The sequence below is a fragment of the Pleurodeles waltl genome, chromosome 3_1, assembly GCF_031143425.1.
Source record: "Pleurodeles waltl isolate 20211129_DDA chromosome 3_1, aPleWal1.hap1.20221129, whole genome shotgun sequence".
NCBI lineage: Eukaryota > Metazoa > Chordata > Amphibia > Caudata > Salamandridae > Pleurodeles > Pleurodeles waltl.
The window spans coordinates 522,500,839-522,520,651 of NC_090440.1; the positions used below are offsets into that span (position 1 = coordinate 522,500,839).

The 19,813-nt window shown below is 46.6% G+C and overlaps 1 protein-coding gene across 3 annotated transcripts in view; it reads left to right on the top strand.

Annotated features, from left to right (window-relative positions):
* Window positions 1-19,813, top strand: part of LRRK1 (leucine rich repeat kinase 1) — a 654,776-nt gene that overhangs the window by 567,017 nt on the left and 67,946 nt on the right. For all 3 annotated transcript variants that reach the window (XM_069222803.1, XM_069222801.1, XM_069222802.1), the window contains exons 27-28: window positions 2,876-3,153; window positions 19,456-19,650. In XM_069222803.1, coding sequence (XP_069078904.1) covers window positions 2,876-3,153; window positions 19,456-19,650 — 473 coding nt within the window. The remainder of the gene's footprint in view (window positions 1-2,875; window positions 3,154-19,455; window positions 19,651-19,813) is intronic.

A 19,813-nucleotide genomic window follows, 5' to 3' on the forward strand; every position in this document is an offset into this window, starting at 1 on the left:
GTGCCCTTTCAAGAAGCAGCAATTGATTAATCTCAATGGACTCATTTTATGCAAATGTTTGGAAACGTTAGCATTATAAAGCTTATAGAGGCATTATCACGGGTAAACACGAGAAGCACTGCATTTTGGCTGGACAGGCCTGGTAAAATAAAATGGTCCAAGGGCCACAACACCTGATCAGGCTAGAGTTGTCACCTGGCGGTTTTTTACTGGCTTGACGGGTATTTCAACATCCTGGCGGGTTGGAAAATGAAGATAATCACCTAAATCCAGTATTTCTTTCCCCTAATCGGTATGTTCTTTAAACAGTAAAAGTAAAGCAAATGCACTTTATAATAAGTTGTGAACCTGCCTAATAATCTGTGACTGATCGTCAAAATAACAAAGGCAGAAAAGCCATGTGAAAAAGAAATACGAATATATATATATATGTATGTGTGTGTGTATATATATATATATATATATATATATATATATATATATATATGACACCTCTTTCATTATCTGGCTCTGCCCTTTACAGAATTTTAAAACATGAACAATACACGTCATTTTTTTCACCTTTTTTTTTTTACCTTTCATTTGTAGTTTTATATAGTGTGAACCAGTCGTGGCTCGTGGGGATTACTGGGGGCAGGGTGGCGTGCGGGGGGCATTGGGGCGAGGAATTAATAAAATAAAGCATTGCTGGGCTGCCGAGAGCACTGTGCGCATGTGTGTTTGGCTGGCCCGAGACAGCCGGCCAAACACATATGAGCTCTGAGGGGAGTGCACAGTGCACTCCCCTCTTCTAGTCACTCCCAATGCCCTGCCCCTTTCACAGGGAAGGGATAATAAACAAAGTTTATTATCCCTTCCCTGTGAAAGGATTTGCAGTGGCTGCTGCTGGCTGGGGGGACGACGCTCCTCCGCCCTTATTAGGGAGGTACCCCTGGCGTGAACTCAGCCCAAGGGCACTGGAGGGATTTACATGAGCAGCCATTGCATCACAGGAGATCAAATTCGTTTTAAGTTTAGGTCTTGGGAGATTAAGTGATTTGGCCATAATCACAGTATGTTCAGCCAGTGCCTGGACTCCAACCTAGTTCCTGAGTTCCAAAGTTGCAGCTCTGATTAAGGTGGCCTCACAGCTAAGCGTTTGCAAATACATTGGTTCCCCACGATTTCCCCCCTCCACTAAGCCCAAAAGACTCTAAGTCTGAGGTGACAACTCCTGGCCCCCAGCAAAGCCCCTGCATACTTCCACCCTCCCCGTCTACAAAAGCCTGAATGTGATGTGATGGCTGGTGAGGGAGGATCAGGGGAGAGACACTCCCTTTGGGATGGGCCGGACCCAAGGGGGAAGAGGTGAGAATAGCCCTACAGCCAGAGGAACAACAGCCCCACAGTGAGGCCGCATCCCACCCACCCCCTCCCCAGTCCACCATAGCCTCAGGGCTATGGCCTGGCAGAGGAGGGAAGAAGCAAAGAATAAAGCTTCTGGTTGGCATTGGAGGTGTGGGTGGGCTGAAGTGAAGATGGCCCAGTGGCCACATCACCTGAAGTCCCTCCTTCCCAGCAAGGCTGCTTTACTCTTCCCATCCCCGCCTCAGTTTGACAGTCTAGCAGGGGAGAAAGATTACTACTTCTGGGGGTCTGTGCAGACCCACAGGGCCCAGGCTGAAGTCTGCCATGGCAGACCTAGTGATGCAAGGCCCTGCCCTCTGACAGCCAGCTCACCCCACAATACAGTGACCTGGCGGGGGCTGGCGAAGATAGCAAGGCTTAAAAAACAGCCCCCACAGGTGACTTTTAGGCACTGGCCTATCGCCCAATGTCTCACTGCCCGCTTCCCCAATCCAACCCTGATTGTACCTATGAAACACCTGGTCCACCTGCAATAAGTCGGTTTTCACCTACCACATCCACTATATTGCCCAGCTTTATCTACTAAGATACTGCAACACAGACAGGCCTCCACATGGACCAGGGCACCTACACTGGCGTGTACACACAGACACTGCCCACACATAAATACACATGTGCACCCACACACCTCATATCACTCACACAGGTAGTTAAAGCATTCTGCTAACCTTCTAGGCAGACTACTTGCCAAAGTTCCATGCCTACCCTGGCAGCTCAATCTCTGCTTTGAGGAATATTGTTGATGCCATTCTCTTAACATTCGGGCTCAAATTGTCATCATCCATCAATGGCCAGGAGCCATTGGATCTTTATTTGACAACCGCAACATAATCGACTCCCTTGTGCTCCACTCCCCTAATTATTATAGGAGATCTAGACCTTAAGACTGAGACGCAGGAGGCCCTTCTAACTTCAGTATTACTGGATAAGTCCCTCTCTAGCGAACACTCATACTCCACTCACTCTGTAAACTGCTCACCTAAGCCTCATTCCCCTGCTATCATACACTCTGTTCCCTAGGACCACGCCATTTCCCTCATATCCACTGGTATCCACCCTCACGTCAAGGATTCTTATGTCTCCACATGAATACACACCAATATACACTTCCACTATCCTGTCAGATATGAAATAGGAGTCTGTGTTTGAATAAATCATTTTGTTTAATTTGTGTTACATAAGTAACGAAAGTAGTGCAAAATCGATTTGTGTTATTTTTTTGTAGTGATTATTCAATAGTTTTACCTAATTTTCGAGCAAAAATGTTTCTGTAATATGGCTCGAGTCAAATCATTTTGTTCCATTCTGTACTAATCGAACTCCAGACACTGCGTTAGAGTTCGCATTGTTTTTTTTTTTTTTTTTTTTTTTTTTTTTACACCAGTGACAATTTTTTGTTGCATGATCCCAAGTTAGGAAAAAAGATATTTTCGTTTGTCATTTGCTTCTTTATTGTGCTTTTGCGTAGGCTCTCTTTTTATGCCACTTGGGCATATGCTGACCCAGCGAGTGGCATACCAGATCGCAGCTGGGCTTGCTTACCTGCATAAGAAGAACATCATATTCTGCGACCTGAAATCGGACAACATCTTAGTGTGGTCTCTGGATGTCAAGGAGTATGTGAACGTCAAGCTGTCCGACTATGGCATTTCCAGGCAGTCTTTTCACGAGGGAGCACTTGGCGTGGAAGGGACTCCTGGATATCAAGCTCCTGAGATCAAGCCCCGAGTAGTTTATGATGAAAAGGTAACAATGTAAATGGTCTTTTAACATACCTTTTTTTTTGTTACAAGAGCGTTACACGCGTTTATACATCATTCAACTGTGTTTTGGCTGTGTATCATATTTTGCTTTTTCCAGTAGCAAACCTTAGATTTTGTGTTTATGGCAAACAGTTTCCCAGCTTCAGAAGTGGGGGTTTACTATATGCATGCAATAATCTCCTGAATACAGTATGGCATTCGGTACATCGAACTAGTACCACATTGGATGATTATAGTATAATTACTTTTCTTAACTTCTCTTATACATAACTTCCAGGCTAAGTATAGGTTGAGTTAAGAATAATCTACACTTACCTTGTGATGTAGTGGTAGGTGATGTAGGGGATCCAGTGTTATTGTAGGTCAGTATTGTTGAACATTTTACAGTGACCTGCAACCAGAAACAGATATCTATCCTGCCCCCTTTCCCGAACTTCACTTCTCTTATGAAATAAAAACATAATCTTCCAAACAAGAGCTGAAGCGCTCACTTCTTCTAGGTTATAGTGTGTCTTCTTGTAAACAGACTTGAAGTGCTTGTTTTCTTCTGGGTGATATCCGGCCCTCCTGCAGGTTAGGCTTAGAGTGTTGCTCCCTCTGGCACATTTGGATACCCCTGCGGTTTCCAAGGAATTTTGGACCATTATATTGGGATATGTTGGAGTGGGTTTCCTCTTGCACCAAGAAATTGCCCCTCTTTCCTTCTCCGCCAAGTCATTGCCCCTTGTTACAACCTGCAGGATTTTAACTTTCAGTAACCGTTAGCCATTTCCTACCTGTTCCCTCAGTGCTTAGACAAGTCCAGCTATTAAAGCATTCATATTCCACCCATTTGCTATCCGCATGTGGGCTGGCTCAAGTTATTTATGAGATTACTTGCATTAAATGTCATCAGTACCAGTACACTCAATTGAAGAATTATACGAATATGTCTGTTAGCACAACGTATGTCGCTGGAGCAGACCATTGTAGCATCAGTTACCTAACAATAAGTCTGTTTTGATATATGATGGACTTCAGCCACATACAGTATGTTTTTCATAAAGAAAAACACAGACACCATAATGGGAAACACAACATTAACAGCACCAAGCAAACACCCACCTTTCCATAAATGTAGTTACCTAATTATAAGGAAATGTGAAAATATAAATCCAATGTGTTGTCAAAGTGTCTTTTGGTAGAGGAGAGGTGTTGGGGTTCCTTCTGTGGCAAGTAATTGCAACTCCACGAGAGATTTATTTATATCTCCAAACCTAACTACAACGTGGGAGAGCATTCTGTAAATTAATTGACATTGATTCTTTCACATATGTCTTTGGTTTTATATTATTCCACGAAAACTGAATTATGCTCAATTTTGAAAAACAGCTCAAATACCATCTGACAAACATGAATACCCGCTTTGTGTTGGATGTTTAAATGCTTGGATTCGATTTTCTGACACTATTTCATACATTATGTTGTTGCAAATATGAAATCAGATATTAACCTTAGTAAGATGTTAGGTCTTTAGGTATGGATTAAATACTGTTGGCTGTGTGGTGGTGTGTTGCATTGGTGTGCTGGCGATCAAGTCATGAACTGTGGGAATAACTCATTGGAACATTTTATTTGTTAAAACAAACACAGGCAAAGCCAATAGGTCTACCTATGCAAAACCTATTGGCTTTGCCATTGAGTTTTAGTTATATTGTACACCAGCAGGGCTGCTGTTCAGCATGGCTAAAATGGAGTGGAGTGGCGTAGAGTGGAGAAGAGAGTCATAGAATGGAGAACAGTGGCATAGATGTTCGTGGACTGGCATGGATTGGATGGTTGTAGAGTGGAGAGGAGTGTATACAGTGTCATAGAGTCAGACCTGCCAACTCACACTGTGCTACAGTGTGTCCACGATTTTGACTGCCATCACACGGCCACCCTGTGAGGAGCCAAAATCACAGTGGCAGGCAAGGTGAGCTAGAAACCACTGCAAAGTGTGGATTTGCAGATCGTCTTTTGACCCTGCAAGCAGGTAATGTCCATAAAGTGGTGTGAAAACACCCCGGGACATCACCAGCAGCCTCAACAACCATGGGTTTTATGGTGGAAGGAGGAGATCAATGGGGGCAGGGGACAGGGCAGAAGGCCCCCTCAGGAAGTTCTCGCCATAATGCTTTGGCCCCCTCCAAAGCCATTCCCCCTCTTCACACGGCCAATTTTCCTCTCAAGTTGGCAGGTCTGTAGAGTGGAGTGTTGTGGGGGTAGAGTACAGTGATGTAAAGTGGAGTAGAGTATTGTAGAGTGAAGTGGTGTGGAGGGGCATAGAGTGGAGTAGACAGGTGGCAAAAAGTGTTGTAAACTGGTGTGGCATAGAATGGACTGGTATAGAGTGGAGTACCGTGTTGTAGAGTAGAATGGAGTAGAGTGGAGTTGCGTAAAGTGGCATTGGGGGAATTGCGTAGTGTGTCATAGACAGAAGTAGCGTAGAGTAGTGTCATGGAATGCATAGAATGGAGTAGAGCAGTGGTTCCCAACCTGTGGTCCGCGAACCCCAAGGAGTCCGTCACACATTCCCAGGGGGTCCGCAGGCCTGGGCTGGGAGGAAGGCACTTCTCCAGCTGGGGCCTCTGACAAACACGTGCGTGCGTGTTTTCATATTTATTACTTCCGTTGTTGAGCTGTTTTAAACGCACTGCAAAGCTCCTTGTACTGCAAAAATAAAAGCGTCAAGCTAACTCAGGTGATTAATGTATCTGCTGGAGAGCGATGGAAGTTTTGTGCAGTGGCAGTTTTGACTCAAAGGTAGGGTAGATGGTTAATATGCCTGCTGCAAAGAATGTGTATCATGCAAAGAACAGTATTTTATGTGCATGGCACAGTGGGTTACTGCTTTTGTCACAGAGATTCTTTTGTTACTAGGCAGTTCATAATCGTAATCTAGCACAGTGAGCTGTGAACTGCCATTAAAGAGCTGCTTGCAAACCGCATGGCACAAATTAGAAAGTTGTTTTTTTCCTAGTCTTTCATTTTCCTTGTGCTGCTAAAAAAGGTTTGCTTGGATAGAAATACATTCTTATTGCTAACGCAGTGCTTAATTTGTGCTTGTTGTTTCCGGTGCTGAGCACCGGCACTTACTTTTGAGGGCCGGGGCTTATTCTTCTGCCTCAAGCATTTGCTGCGAGCAAAAGACACATATGAGAAAGATGGAGGAAGGGAAAAACGAAAAAGCGTCACAAAGGGAGAAAGTAGAAAGCTGCTGGAGTGGCAGAGAGTGCCATTATTTGGATTGAAGAGTCCGAGATGGCTTCAGGATTATGCAGCCTCAGTATTCCATGTACCCACATTTAATTGCAGCAGCCACGTGTTTAAGAGAAGGGCTTTGGGCACTGGCACATTTTTATTTAAAAATTATGCACTGCGCTAACGTCATCGCTAATCACTGTGCTGTGTTCTGAATTCTAAGTTTGTTTCTTTTCCGGACCAAGCACTCTTAGAAAATGCCTACCAGTGTGGATGACATGTGAATCCTACACCTTGTAGTCCCCTGTAAAGTGCCCTGACACCCTACAGTGGTATGATAGGTGCTATAAAACAAATGAAGTACATGTGACAGAGAGGCTAGGGAGAGATGAGAGGCCCTTATGGCTTACTTCCTTTCCCCTTCACTTATTTATGTGAAAAAGCTTTCTCAGATCTTGCATACCTAAACAAATAAAAACCGAAATCACTCCGGATAGGTGGAATCTGACCTGAGGATTCACCTTTCCTAAATAAAACCAAACATTGAAAAGGTAGTTGCCGAGATGTAGCGCCAACCTTCCCAATAAAATAAATCGATTTTTGCATATTTTTTCAATATAAAAGAATTTTATATTTAGTAATTTGAGTATTTGTTTGGTGTGTACTTATATTTTTTGCAAATTACTGTTTTAATGTTTGAAAATTAAATCGTACAAATTGTAGAGTGTCATGGAGTAGAGTGGCATACAGTAGAGTATGGTAGGGTGGAGTAGTGACGTACAGCGGAGTGCAGTGGGGTGGAATGAAGGAGAGTGGTGTAGAGTGTAGTGGCATGTAGTAGAGCAGAGTAGAGTGGAGTGACAGAGTGGAATAGAATGTTGTAGAGTAGAGTGGAGGTCTATAGAGTGGCATAGAGTATGGTGGGGTGGAGTAGTGTGTCGTAGAGTGGACTGGTATTCCGTAGAGTGATGTACAGTGGAATGGAGTAGAACAGAGGGTCATAGAGCAGAATGTTGTAGAGTGGAGGGAATGGAGTAAGGTGTGGAGAAAGGGGGTGTAGAGTAGAGGGACATAGTGTGTGGTAGAGTGAAGGAGCAAAAGCAGAGGGGTGCATTGTGGAGTAAAGTGTCTTAAAGTGGAGGGGAGTAGAGCAGAGTAAAGTGCCATAGACTGGAGTGGTGTAACATAGAGAGACGTAAAGTATCGTAGAGATGGTATCCAGGCGCTTGGACAGGTGTGTAGGCGTGTGATGCCCAAGGTGCTTATACAAAGAGGCAGGTCTTCAGTTTCCTACAGACCTCAAGAAGTAAGGGGGAGGCTTGTGTGTTGAGGGAGGTTGTCCATGACTTGGGTGCAATGTGAGAGAATGAGCGACCTCCAGTGTTGCTTTTGCAGGTGAGGGGAATGTGTGCAAATGAAAGTGAGGGAGAGCATAGGTGTCTGGTGGGTTGGTGAAAGTGCATGGAGCTGTTCAGGTATTCTGGCCCTCTTCTGTGTATGGCTTTGTATGTGTGCAGGAGAAGTTTGGATTGTCTGCGCTTGGGAATGGGAAGCCATTGAAGCTTCCTGAGGTGCAGTATGATATGGGTGCGGAATGGGGGGTCGAGTATGTGTCTTGCAACGCTTTTCTGGATGGCCTGGAGTCTGTGTACAAGCTGTTTGGAGATTTTGGCAGAGTGTCTTGCTGTAGTCCAGCCTGCTGGTGATGAGTACTTGTGTGACGGTCCATCTGGTGTTCTGAGGCAACCATTTGAAGATCTTTCGTAGCAGGCATAGGATGTGGAAGCAGGAGGTGCACACTGCATTGACTTGAGCAGCCATATTGAGCTTAACTCTATGGTTGACATTGAGGACAGATATACAATGTTGGAGGATACTCTTGCTGGCAGGACTATGACGCTGGTGAGTATATATGCACCAGGCAGACTTCCTTAAGGCTCTGTGTCCAGTGTGTTTGCACTTTCAGGCATTGGCTTGGCTTTGGAGGGAACTGCAGAATGGTTCTAGATTACGAGAAGGATAGGTCACATCCTCCCTCTATGGAGTCACAAGCAGTAGCATTGGTGGCTAAATTTACATATTGGCTATGATACTGGCAGGTCCTGGATATTTGGAGGGGGCTTTATTTACAGAGCAAGGAGTTCTTGTTTTATTCTCAGTGCATGCTGTCCATACGCTTCTTGACCTGCTTTTGTGGGACAGAGTCACAGCACTATCTTCCAAGGTTGCACAATGTTTCAGCAGGGTTGTATCCAATCCACAATCCTCTTTTACTTACCTTGGGTTGGACTACACCTCTATGAAGGATCCCCACCTTGATGCTGTCAGTAGGAGCACTCTTGCATATACCATCCTGCACATCAAAAGAGGAGCAAATAGATTATTACTTTAAGGAGAATGTATGCTTCATAGTAGAGCGAGCAACCGAGTCAGATGCCTTTAAAGTCATAATTCGAGGCCTTTGTATTATGACTACATATAGTGTTAGGAAATCACTGCGAGATGAGACACTTAGTAGCCGACCGCCAAACTAGTGACATGGTTGTGGGCAGTGCAGGCCCCCCTCCGTGGCTCCCAGCACTGGGTTTCCACCGGCCTTTTCATGATGGGAGCCCCGCCATGGAAAGGGTGGCGAAAACTGAACAAGTGATCAGCGCGGTGGTGCTGAACTCAGCGCTGTCGTGGCTGACCACAACGCCACCTGCCATCAGCCCGTCAGGTACCATGTTCCTAGTGGGGACGGTGGTCCCCAGGGTCGTAATGTGGCAGTCCGACTGCCACCACGGCATTGGTAGTCCTTGGACCACCAGTGTTGTAATGAGGCCCTTAAAATGGAATGGAATTTCGAGACCATGAGAAGGTGGCAGTCACTGATCCAACCCTCCTTCCAACCACAGTCGAAGAGAAAAAGCAAAGTGATACTCAAGTGGCCGGCCTGAAACATGTAAAAATGCCAAGAGTATGTGGCAAGGCTACACAACAAGTGGGTACAGAGCTGGTCATCTGTTGGCTTGGCTGATACACTTGGAGGTGTCCTGGACTCCCATTTGTGCGATCCAGGATCAAGATGGCACACTATTTCACACTCAAATAGATATAAACACAGCCTTTGCACACTATTATATTAAGTTGTACACAGTGCCCCAGAGTGATGTCCCAGTAGTGCCACAGCAGTATTTGGATGGGCTACCTCTTCCGCGCCTCATGCAGATCAAGCTCTCTCCTTTGAAGTCCCAATGCCATAGAGGAAATAGCTGCAGTGATAGAATTGCTCCCACCAGGTAAAACGCTTGGACTTGACAGCCTCCCATGGGAATTCTACACCACTTATAGAGCACAAACTAGCACATCAATTATGGTCCTTATTTTCCGTGGCATATGGAAGAGGGATACTGCCAATGACCCTGTGGGAAGGCTGTTATAGTACGATTCCATAAAACATGCTGGTGGTACCTTTCCCAAAAATATGACATTAGTCGTTTGGTTCAAGCCAAACCGCCAATGTACCACTCCGTCCGCCAGGGCAGTAACAGCTGCCGGGCTGGAGACTTCGGTCTTCTGCCAGGCGGCCGTCACAGTCCCACCCTCGGGATTATGACCCCGCCTACCGCCATGGTTTTCGTGGTAGTCTTACCGCCAAGAAAACCATGACGGTAGGTACTATCAGTGCCAGGGAATACCTTCCCTGGCACTGATAGGGGTCTCCCACGCCACCTCCCTAGAGTCCTCCCCCACACTCCCCCTCCTGACCCCCGACATGCACACACCTACACGCACAGACATACTCACGCATACACACATGCATACCCACATTCACCCACGCATGCATACATTCATACTCACACACACATCAACACACACTGACATACATCCTAGCACACACGCATTCACACAACACAACATACACGCACACTCACACCCATTCATGCACACACGCATTCCACGCGCCTCACACCCACATGCACGCACACAAAAACATACACACACACACCCCCACACACACACACAATACCCCCCTCTCCCTTCCTCTGTCAGAGCACCCGACTTACCTGCCTGCAGGGAGTCCTCGGGCAGGAGATGGGACGCGGCGCTGCTGCCAGCAGCAGCGTCCGCCACCAGAACACCTCCAGGCAGTAACATGCCGTCCGCCGCCATGACCGTAGCCAGAATTCCGCCAGCCTTCTGGCGGAATTCTGGCTACGGTCATAATATGGCAGATGGTAGGTAGCCACGGCAACGGTCTTTTCGGAGGCCGTCGCTGTGGCGGTAGGCGGCATTTACCGCCTAGGTCATAATGAGGGCCCATATATCAATCTTTGGCAGATAATACACTGTTGTAATTGAGGAAACCCAAAACCTCCTTATTGGCATTAATGACTTTGTTGTCTAATTTTGGCTACTTTTGGCAAGTTCATTGGATCAAGTAGTGTCTTTTCTCATTTTTTTTTCTTTTCTAGTTTTGCTCTACAGAGCAGCCTGATTTGTAGGAGGCCAACAGTCCCCTGTGGTGTCGGAAACATGGTCCTTGGGGTTCCAAATGTTTAGAGGCACAACTCACCTCATATCCAGTAATATTGACAGGGTCGTCATGTCAGCTAGGCACTCACTTAAATTTTCCCACTCCCACTTTTGCTCATGGGACCTGCTGCTATAGCAAAAATGCTGATCAGAGACCAATGAGATGGTTATTGTCTGGGCCCAAAAAACACAGAACTTTAAGCCATGGTGGAGCCTTTAACACCATACAAGGTGATTGTAGATAATGCTCCTCTCCTCCTTATTGTCCCCGGACAATGAAAGTTGCCAGACAAAGCTGGCAATGGCTGTGGAGGTGATTGAGGTTCCACGAGTGGAACACTTCAGATATCCCTCTCTAGCTACTCCCAGAATTTAGCCAGACTGTAGCCAGAATGCATAACCACCACCATTGGACAGATGCTGGTGTGAATGTAGTTGGGGATTTGTATTTAAATGGGACACTGCACACATGTGGCACCCTTGCACTTTACTCATAACGCCCTGATGATGGCAGCCCAGAACACCTGAAGATAAGGTGATATAGAGCTACCTACAAACACCATCCTTCAGGTGATATTGACATACAAAACATGCAGACAAGCCACAGCTCGTCTTTGATACCATTTCTACTGCTCTGCAGTTAGAGCTGACAAATGTAAGGACATGCTTGGAGGAGACATTAGGTAAGGATTTATCAGACAAAGAGTGGGACAAAATACTGCTATACACCAAGAAAACCACCCAGAACTACCTCATAGAGACTTCTAGTTGCAGATTTCTTTACCTTCGAATCTTCCCCAGGCGTCTGACTGGATCCGTAAGATTTTCGTGAGAAATACCCCTGCCCACCATTAGATGGTGTTGATCGGCTCCATGTCTGTCGTCTGCATCGTCCACACCAGATATGACACTGCGCGTCCTATATAAGTGCCACCCCAGTGCACTAACATTGTTTCTTTTCTTTCCGTGCCAAATGCTGATCCGAAGAGAACAACCCCTGTTTGGCTGTCTTTTACTTTTTTCACTCTTTATTGAGGCTTTTTCGAGTTTCTATACTCTTGGTGTGTCAAGGATGTCATCTAGGAAGACCGGTTTCAAGCCCTGTGGGTCCTGTCATCGGTCCATGTCGGTGATAGATCAGCACCTCATGTGCCTTTGGTGTTTGGAGCACGACCACGACTAGAAGTCATGCTGCGAGTGCCAGGACATGAATCTTAAGGCTTTTAGGGAACGGTCCCTAAAGCTAGTGCCAGCTGACACTTGGCTCCATGCAGGTCGAGGTCTTGGTCACATGGAAGGTCCCAAGATCAGTCACAGAGACCAAAGTCATCATCATCCCATTCTAAGTTCTTGGGATGTTTGAGTAAGCACAAAAAAAGAAGTCATCGAAGCATGCTTCGTCTTCCCCTTGTCCATCAGTTAACAAGATGAGAGAGCATCAACGCTCCAGGCCTTGTTCCAAGGAACCTGCAGCTGGGCCAATTCCGTGCCTCCCTGAGTTTCTGGGAGCCGGAACCACCGTTGACAAACTTGGAGAATTTTTTGAGGCAATGCGCCTCATTTTTGTGCACCCAAGATTCCGTTCTGCATCCAGACGAATGCTGGTCGGTACACCTTGACCGTCCCTGGCACCGGTCTGTACGCCGATGCCCCTGGCACTGCCCACAGCCCCGGGCGGTGCCAACCTTATTGTAATTCCAGACTCTGATGCAGAGCCATATGGGTGTCGGACAATGCCAATTCCGAGCCGGTCGGATGAATGGGAGGGGTCGCTGAACCCTTTAGAATACCAGCACCTTGAAGAATATATGGACTGGTGTTCAGACTTGAGTGAAGCTTGCTAACTGGGTACGTCTCCAGGTACTGGCACTCTTTCTCCTCCTACGGTGGCTACGGAAGAGGGAGCTTCTTACTCTTTGGTGGGGAGGAGGGTGGCTGAGGTCTTGGACCTTGAGTTGCCCTTGGTGACAGTCAGGACTAACCTCCTGAGGAGCTTCCACCTCAGAACTCTTACTCCCATTTAATAAGGCCCTCACAGACGTCCTTCTGGGTACCTGGCCGAAACTCGGCTCAGGGGCTCCTGTGAACAGGACGATTGCCCGCCGCCACCGCCTAGCTCCGGGCAACCCAAGCATTCTGAATCAACACCCCACTCCTGAGAGCTTGATGATCCTAGCCTCTACCTCTGAGGGCGCATTCCCTACCACTCCCCCAGATAGGGAATCTCAAAGGCTGGATTGACTTTGGAAGAAGATATTTTCTTCCTCCAAACTTGCACTGCGGTCTGTGAACACTGCATACCTTTTGGGCCATTACTCCGACACTCTGTGGGACACGGTTGTGCAAGTGCTGCCACAAAGGAGGCCCAGGCTGTACTCTCTTAGGCTGTTGCTGATGGGAGAGAGGCAGCAAAGTTCATGATTTGTTGCAGACTGGACACAACCAAATCAATAGGCAGAGAGGTTTCATAGACAGTGGCATTGAGGTGCCATGCCTGGCTGAGGACATCTGGCTTTTCAGGGGATGTCCAAGCATCTTTGGTGGATGTGCCCTTTGGTTTGGTGGCACCAATCTCTTCGGAGACAAGGCAGACTCAGTGCTCGAGCAATTCAAGGATTCTTGGGCTATAGCCAGGCCCTTGGGCCACGCGGCGGCCCCCTCACCACCTCCAGTCTGCCCTTTGCCCCTTTTGTGACTACAGAAAGGGTCTCCAACTGTGTCCTTTCCTCTCCAGCCACCGTGCCACGCATGCTGGCCAGCCTCTTAGTGGCTGAGGGAATGGAATCTACTGACCTAATGGATCAGGGAGCCAGCAGTCTGGCCAGTCCACCATCCCTCCCTCTGCAGCAGCCTCTAAACTTTCTTAGTCTGGGTCTCCCTCATTAGGGACCAGTTGGAGACTGGATCCGCCATCATCTGCTCCTCTGGCAATCCATCATGTCAGACAGGAGGGTTTTGCAGATAGTCCGAAGGAGCTACTTCCTCCCCATCAAAACTACCCTCCTCCTATTCCACCATCCTACGGTCGGATGATGAAGAATCACTTGTCCCTTCTCCGTGAGGAAGTTACAGCTCTCTTGGCCAAGGGAGCCACAGAGAGGATTCCGGTACCAGAAGACAGTTGTGGTTGTTATTCCCGCTACTTCCTGGTTCCAAAAAAGCAAAATGTCCTTTGCCCTATCCTAGACCTTCGATCCCTCAATCACTTCCTCAAGAAGGATGTTACCTGCGGTTTACGGTAGGCCACAAGCATTTTCAGTTCACCATGCTCCCAACTATCCTTACCAGCTCCTCTGGGGTGTTCACCAAGGTGATGGTGGTGGTTGTAGCTCATCTGCGAAGATCAGGGGTTTCAGGCTTCCCCTATCTTGATGACTGGCTGTTAAAGGCGGGCTCGCCCAGGCTGTCATCTCCCACCTCCAGACTATGGCCTGCATTTGCTAGGATTCACCATAAACGTGCCGAAGTCACACCTGACTCCCTCTCAGATGCTCCCTTTTATTAGAGCTACTGTGGATTGTGGGGTTTCATGCTTATCCTCCTGAGCAGGAGTCCAGAATAATCATGCTATGATATCGAGGTTTCAGCCTCTATCTTGAATTTCGGTGAGAATGACTCTGAGCTGCTGGGCCTCATGGCCTCCTGCATCCTGCTGGTGACACATGCCAGATGACATATGTGGGCTCTGCAGTGGGACCTGAAGTTTCTGTGGGCACAGCATCAGGGAAATCTCTTCCACAAGGTCCAGATCTCAGAGGGAACTGCTCAGTATCTGCATTGTTGGCTCACAAACCGCTATTGGGTTAGAGGCAGATCCCTCTCTCTTCCCCAACCAGATCTGATAGTAGTGATAGATTCATCAGTCCTGGGAGGGGGCGGTCATCTAGGAAAGGTGGAGATCAGAGGCATCTGGATTCTCACAGAATCCAGACTCCACATCAACCTGTTGGAGCGCCGTGCAATCTGGCTTGCATTGAAAGCATCTTTCCCTCTGTCAAGGGAAAGACAGTTCAGGTGTTCACAGACAACACCACCACCATGTAGTACTGCAACAAGCAGGATGAGTTGGGGTCATGAACCCTCTGTCAAGAGGCTCCGCTCCTGTGGATGTGGCTGGAACAGCAGGGCATTTCCCTGGTGGTACAACATCTGGCCAGCTCTCTGAACACTGCAGCAGATGAACTCAGTTGAAAATGCCTAACGGATCACAAATGGCATCTCCATCCAGAGGTGGCGCAAGGTCTCTTTCAATAGTGGGGAGAGCTTATGTTAGATCTGTTCTCCTCCACAGAGAACATGCAGTGCCAACAGTTCTGCGCTTTGGAGTCTCCAAGCTGGCAGTTGCTTGGAGATGCTTTTCATCTCAAGTGAAACTCAGGCCTCATGTACGCCTTTACACCCATACCACTTCTGCCCAGAGATCTGAAGCAGATCAAGAACAACCGGGCCCAAATTAATCCATGTGACTCCAGACTGGGCAAGGAGAGTCTGGTATTCTGAGCTGCTGAGCATGTCCATCTATCCTCTGGTCGGACTGCCACTTCAGGAGGATCTTCTGTCGCAGCAGCATGGGAGGGTTCTGCACCTGAAACTGTCCACTCTCTGCCTTCTTGCATGGAAATTGAGCATTGACAGTTAACAGCTTTTGACCTTCTGCCCGAAGTCTGTAACGTTATCTTGGCAGCCAGGCATCCCTCCACCAAGATAGTATACACTTGTTGTTAAAAGACATTTGAGACATGGTGCAAAGACAAATCTCTTGACCCCCTTCCTACCCTTCGATCTGAGGTTCTGTTGTTTATACTTTTTTTGGCCCAACAGGACTCTGCTAAGGACACTCTCAAAGGTTATTTGTCTGCAGTTTCTGCTTTTTTGAGGTTGCATGATCAACTTTCTTTGCTTAAGTCCCCTATTGTACATATGTTCCTTAAACATCTTACATGTTTTCTCCATCCCTATTCATTATGCCCAAATGGGATTTGAATTTGGTTTTGACGTTTTTGATGTGCGCTCCTTTTGAGCCTCTCTACAATTGTCTTCTTCGGCTTCTTACTTTAAAGACTGCCTTCCTGGTGGCCATTACACCTGCCTGCAGAGTGAGTGAGCTGCAGGCTTTGTTGTCCAAGCCTCCATACCTTTCTGTCTATCCTGACAAAGTGGTGCTTTGCACTAGGGCTTCTTTTCTGCCAAAAGTGGTTACACCCTTTCAAGTAGGCCAATCTTGCCTACTTTTTACGCACCTTGATCGTACAAAAGAGTTCAGGGTGGAGGATCAACTCTTTGTCAGTTATGTGGGTGCAAATAAAGGTTGGGCAGAGCAGAACCGGACCTTCTACAGATGGGTTATACTCTGTATAAAGATCTACTACACACTAGCCAAGAAGCAATCCCCTGAATGTTTGTGTGCTCATTCTACCAGAGCCAAAGGAGCAACCACTGCGTTAGCACGCAGGGTTCCTGTCCTTGATATCTGCCAGCTGGCCAAGTGAGCATCCCTGCAAACGTTTACCAAGCATTACTGTCAGGACAGTCAGGTCCGTAGGGATGGCACTTTGCCCGTTCTGACCTGCATGATTTTCTGGTATGAACTTGGTTCACAAACCCACCTCCAGGGATGGTATTGCTTGGGTATCTATTCAGATGTAAGAAATCTGCAACTAGAAGTCTCCATCAGATGAAGAAAGTTACATACCTTTGGTTACGCCTTATCTGGTAGAGACATAGGGCCTCATTATGACCCTGGCGGGCGGCGGAGGCCGCCCGCCAGGATCCCGCCCTCCAAATTACCGCGCCGCGGTCAAAAGACCGCGGCGGGTATTACGAGTTTTCCCCTGGGCTGGCGGGCGGTTCCAGTTAAACCGCCCGCCAGCCCAGGGGAAAACGACCTTCCCACGAGGATGCCGGCTCGTAATCGAGCCGGCGGAGTGGGAAGGTGCGACGGGTGCTACTGCACCCGTCGCGTATTTCACTGTCTGCAAGGCAGACAGTGAAATACATTTTGGGCCCCTCTTACGGGGGCCCCTGCCGTGCCCATGCCATTGGCATGGGCACGGCAGGGGCCCCCAGGGGCCCCGCGACCCCCCCTACCGCCATCCTGTTCATGGCGGCTTTCCCGCCATAAACTGGATGGCGGTAGGGGGGGTCAGAATCCTCATGGCTGCGGAGCGCGCTCCGCAGCCATGGAGGATTCCAATGAGCAGCGGAAAGTCAGCGGGAGACCGCTGACTTTCCGCTTCTGACCGCGGCTGAACCGCCGCGGTCAGAATGCTCATTGGAGCACCGCCAGCCTGTCGGCGGTGCTCCCGTGGTCTGTGGCCCTGGCGGCCACCGGCCGCCAGGGTCAGAATGACCCTCTTATTCTAGTTTCAGGTCTCTTACCGACTCACACATCCTCCCACTCTGTGAACTGATTTCTAGGGGCAGGGACTCCCCTTAAAGGGCCTTAGTTTTGACGCACCAGTAGTGAGTTTCTTTATGGCTCTGCAATTCTGGCTTGGAAAGTTGTGAAAAGAAACTGATGTCAGTACGCTGGGTTGGGGCCTATATAGGTCCCACGACATCTTATCCGGTGTGGACAACACCGATGACGGACGCAGAGTCGATCAACGTCACCTAAGGGCGGACAGGTGTACTGTTCATGAAAATCTTCTGGATCCAGTTTGACGCCAGTGGAGAATTCAAAGGTAAGGAATATGCAACTAGAATATGTCTCTGCCAGATAAGGCGTTACCGGAGGTAAGTAACTTGTTCATTTGCTCCAGACATATTTTACACAGAAAAGAATAGCCCAAATATATCTGGGTCTGTTGGATGCTTGCCCTAGATGTCAAATGCAGAGTGCTGATTTTATACCTATGAAATGGCATTTGCCCACTGATCATTCCTGTTTGGGCACAAGTGGTAGATTTTTATCTGAACTATCTGGTAAATCACTAGCCCATCACCTATTTTCATGCCACTTAGGTAATTTTCATAGACCAAAACAGATAAGGCAAATTCCCAGGTTTCTAGATCTAGCCCTGGTTCTGGCTAAACTGGCTATTGCTATGGCTTGGAAGGCTAGGCAACCATCGGACATGAAATAGCAGCCTGCATATGTGCACAAATGAACTAGGTTGGAAATAACAGTTTTAAGGGATAGTGCCATGTGGCCCCAATCTGGCTTAATGAGACATTATACTACTAACAACCAGCTAAGATGAACGACAGACCTGTAGGCTTCACCAGGGTACTGAGGTGCACTACTAATATGGCGTATCAATGGGGATAACCTTGTGAGTACTGCATGTTAATGTTTCTGTCTGTAGTCATTTGCCAGTAATTGGTTGTCACCCTTTTCCCTCGTCGTTTAAGAGAACACATTTAATAGGTATATGTACCCCCCACACAAAATTTGGACACACCTCGCATGCCCACTTACTCTCACACGTAATGTTTATAAATTGTGTAGGAGCCAAATACGAAATTAACAGATGCCACCATGGGATCAAAATTGTTTTTTCATTGTTCTCTTATAATAGTTGCAATGTTATTCTCGATAAATCTAACGGTAAGGAATATAGCTAGGTATGCTCACTAATGATGCTTGAATATTGTTGTATTATTTTTTTTTTCTGCAGCGTTTTATCGGATTCCCTTTTTCTCCTCGCTGGAAGACTGTTTCGCCTTTTATGGAATATATATATATATATATATATATATATATATATATATATATATATATATATATATTATATAAATATATATATATATATATATATATATATATATATATACATATATATATATTTTTTTTAAAGGTTTAGGTGTATTATATAGCATGAATTAATGCCTCACTCTATGATATATCGAACCTAATCAAATTCTAACTGAATCACAGTATTACATTTATACTTGAAAATTCATTGTTGCTGCTGTCAATCTATTGTTACGGCTGTAAAAGAACAGTATTAGCCGAAAAGTGTATATTTAAAACATCAAATGTAAGATAGATTGTCCCATTAGAAAAACAGGACATTCGTATGGTAGCGAGACATCAGAGAGGCTGGACTGTGCTTGGGTGTTCATTTCTACCATCCCTCTGAGTTAACCCATTGTGCCACCAAACCTCGATCTATTTGGCTTTTTATGTCTTCTGTTGTCCATAAACACCTCCAAAATGGAGGAGAAGCTGATAATTACAGCTACCTTGGTGCCTTCCTCAGGGCTTCTCTTTCCGGTTACTGACTAGTTAATTCTAACTGTCTTTCTACAATTTGTTGAATATTCTGGACTTACTTTAAGAGTGCAGAGTGTAATCAGGTACTCAAATATGCCAGGTCCTCCTTAGGAGATGTTCAGGGTATTTTATAAAAGCATGTGGGAGGTCCTTCTTTGAGAGTGTGGGTTGATGCGTCAGGATTTCAGAAAGGGTCTATCCAATATTCATGAATATTTTAGTCTGATAAATAAAAATGTTGAAAACATACATGGTATGGTGTTTATCCTAAAATGCCTGTGTGATGTATCCTGGCTATTGCTGTATGTCATGCATTTTCTCCTATAGGTGGACATGTTCTCCTATGGTATGGTCTTGTATGAACTGCTGTCTGGGCAGAGGCCAGCACTTGGTCATCATCAACTTCAGATTGCCAAGAAATTGTCCAAAGGTATCCGTCCAATACTGGGACGACTAGAGGAAGTGCAGTTCCACCGACTGCAAACCCTGATGATGGAGTGTTGGGATACCAAACCTGAAAAGGTAACTCACCATGTTGCACAAATATGGTACTGTTATCAATTAATTAAGTTGCCTTCAGCAAAGAAAAAGTGGCCTAAAATGACACAATTTCATGTGTACATCATTATCATTTATGCCAACAGCTTAAAAAACAGAATTGTCTATTTGAGGAACAATGTCCATG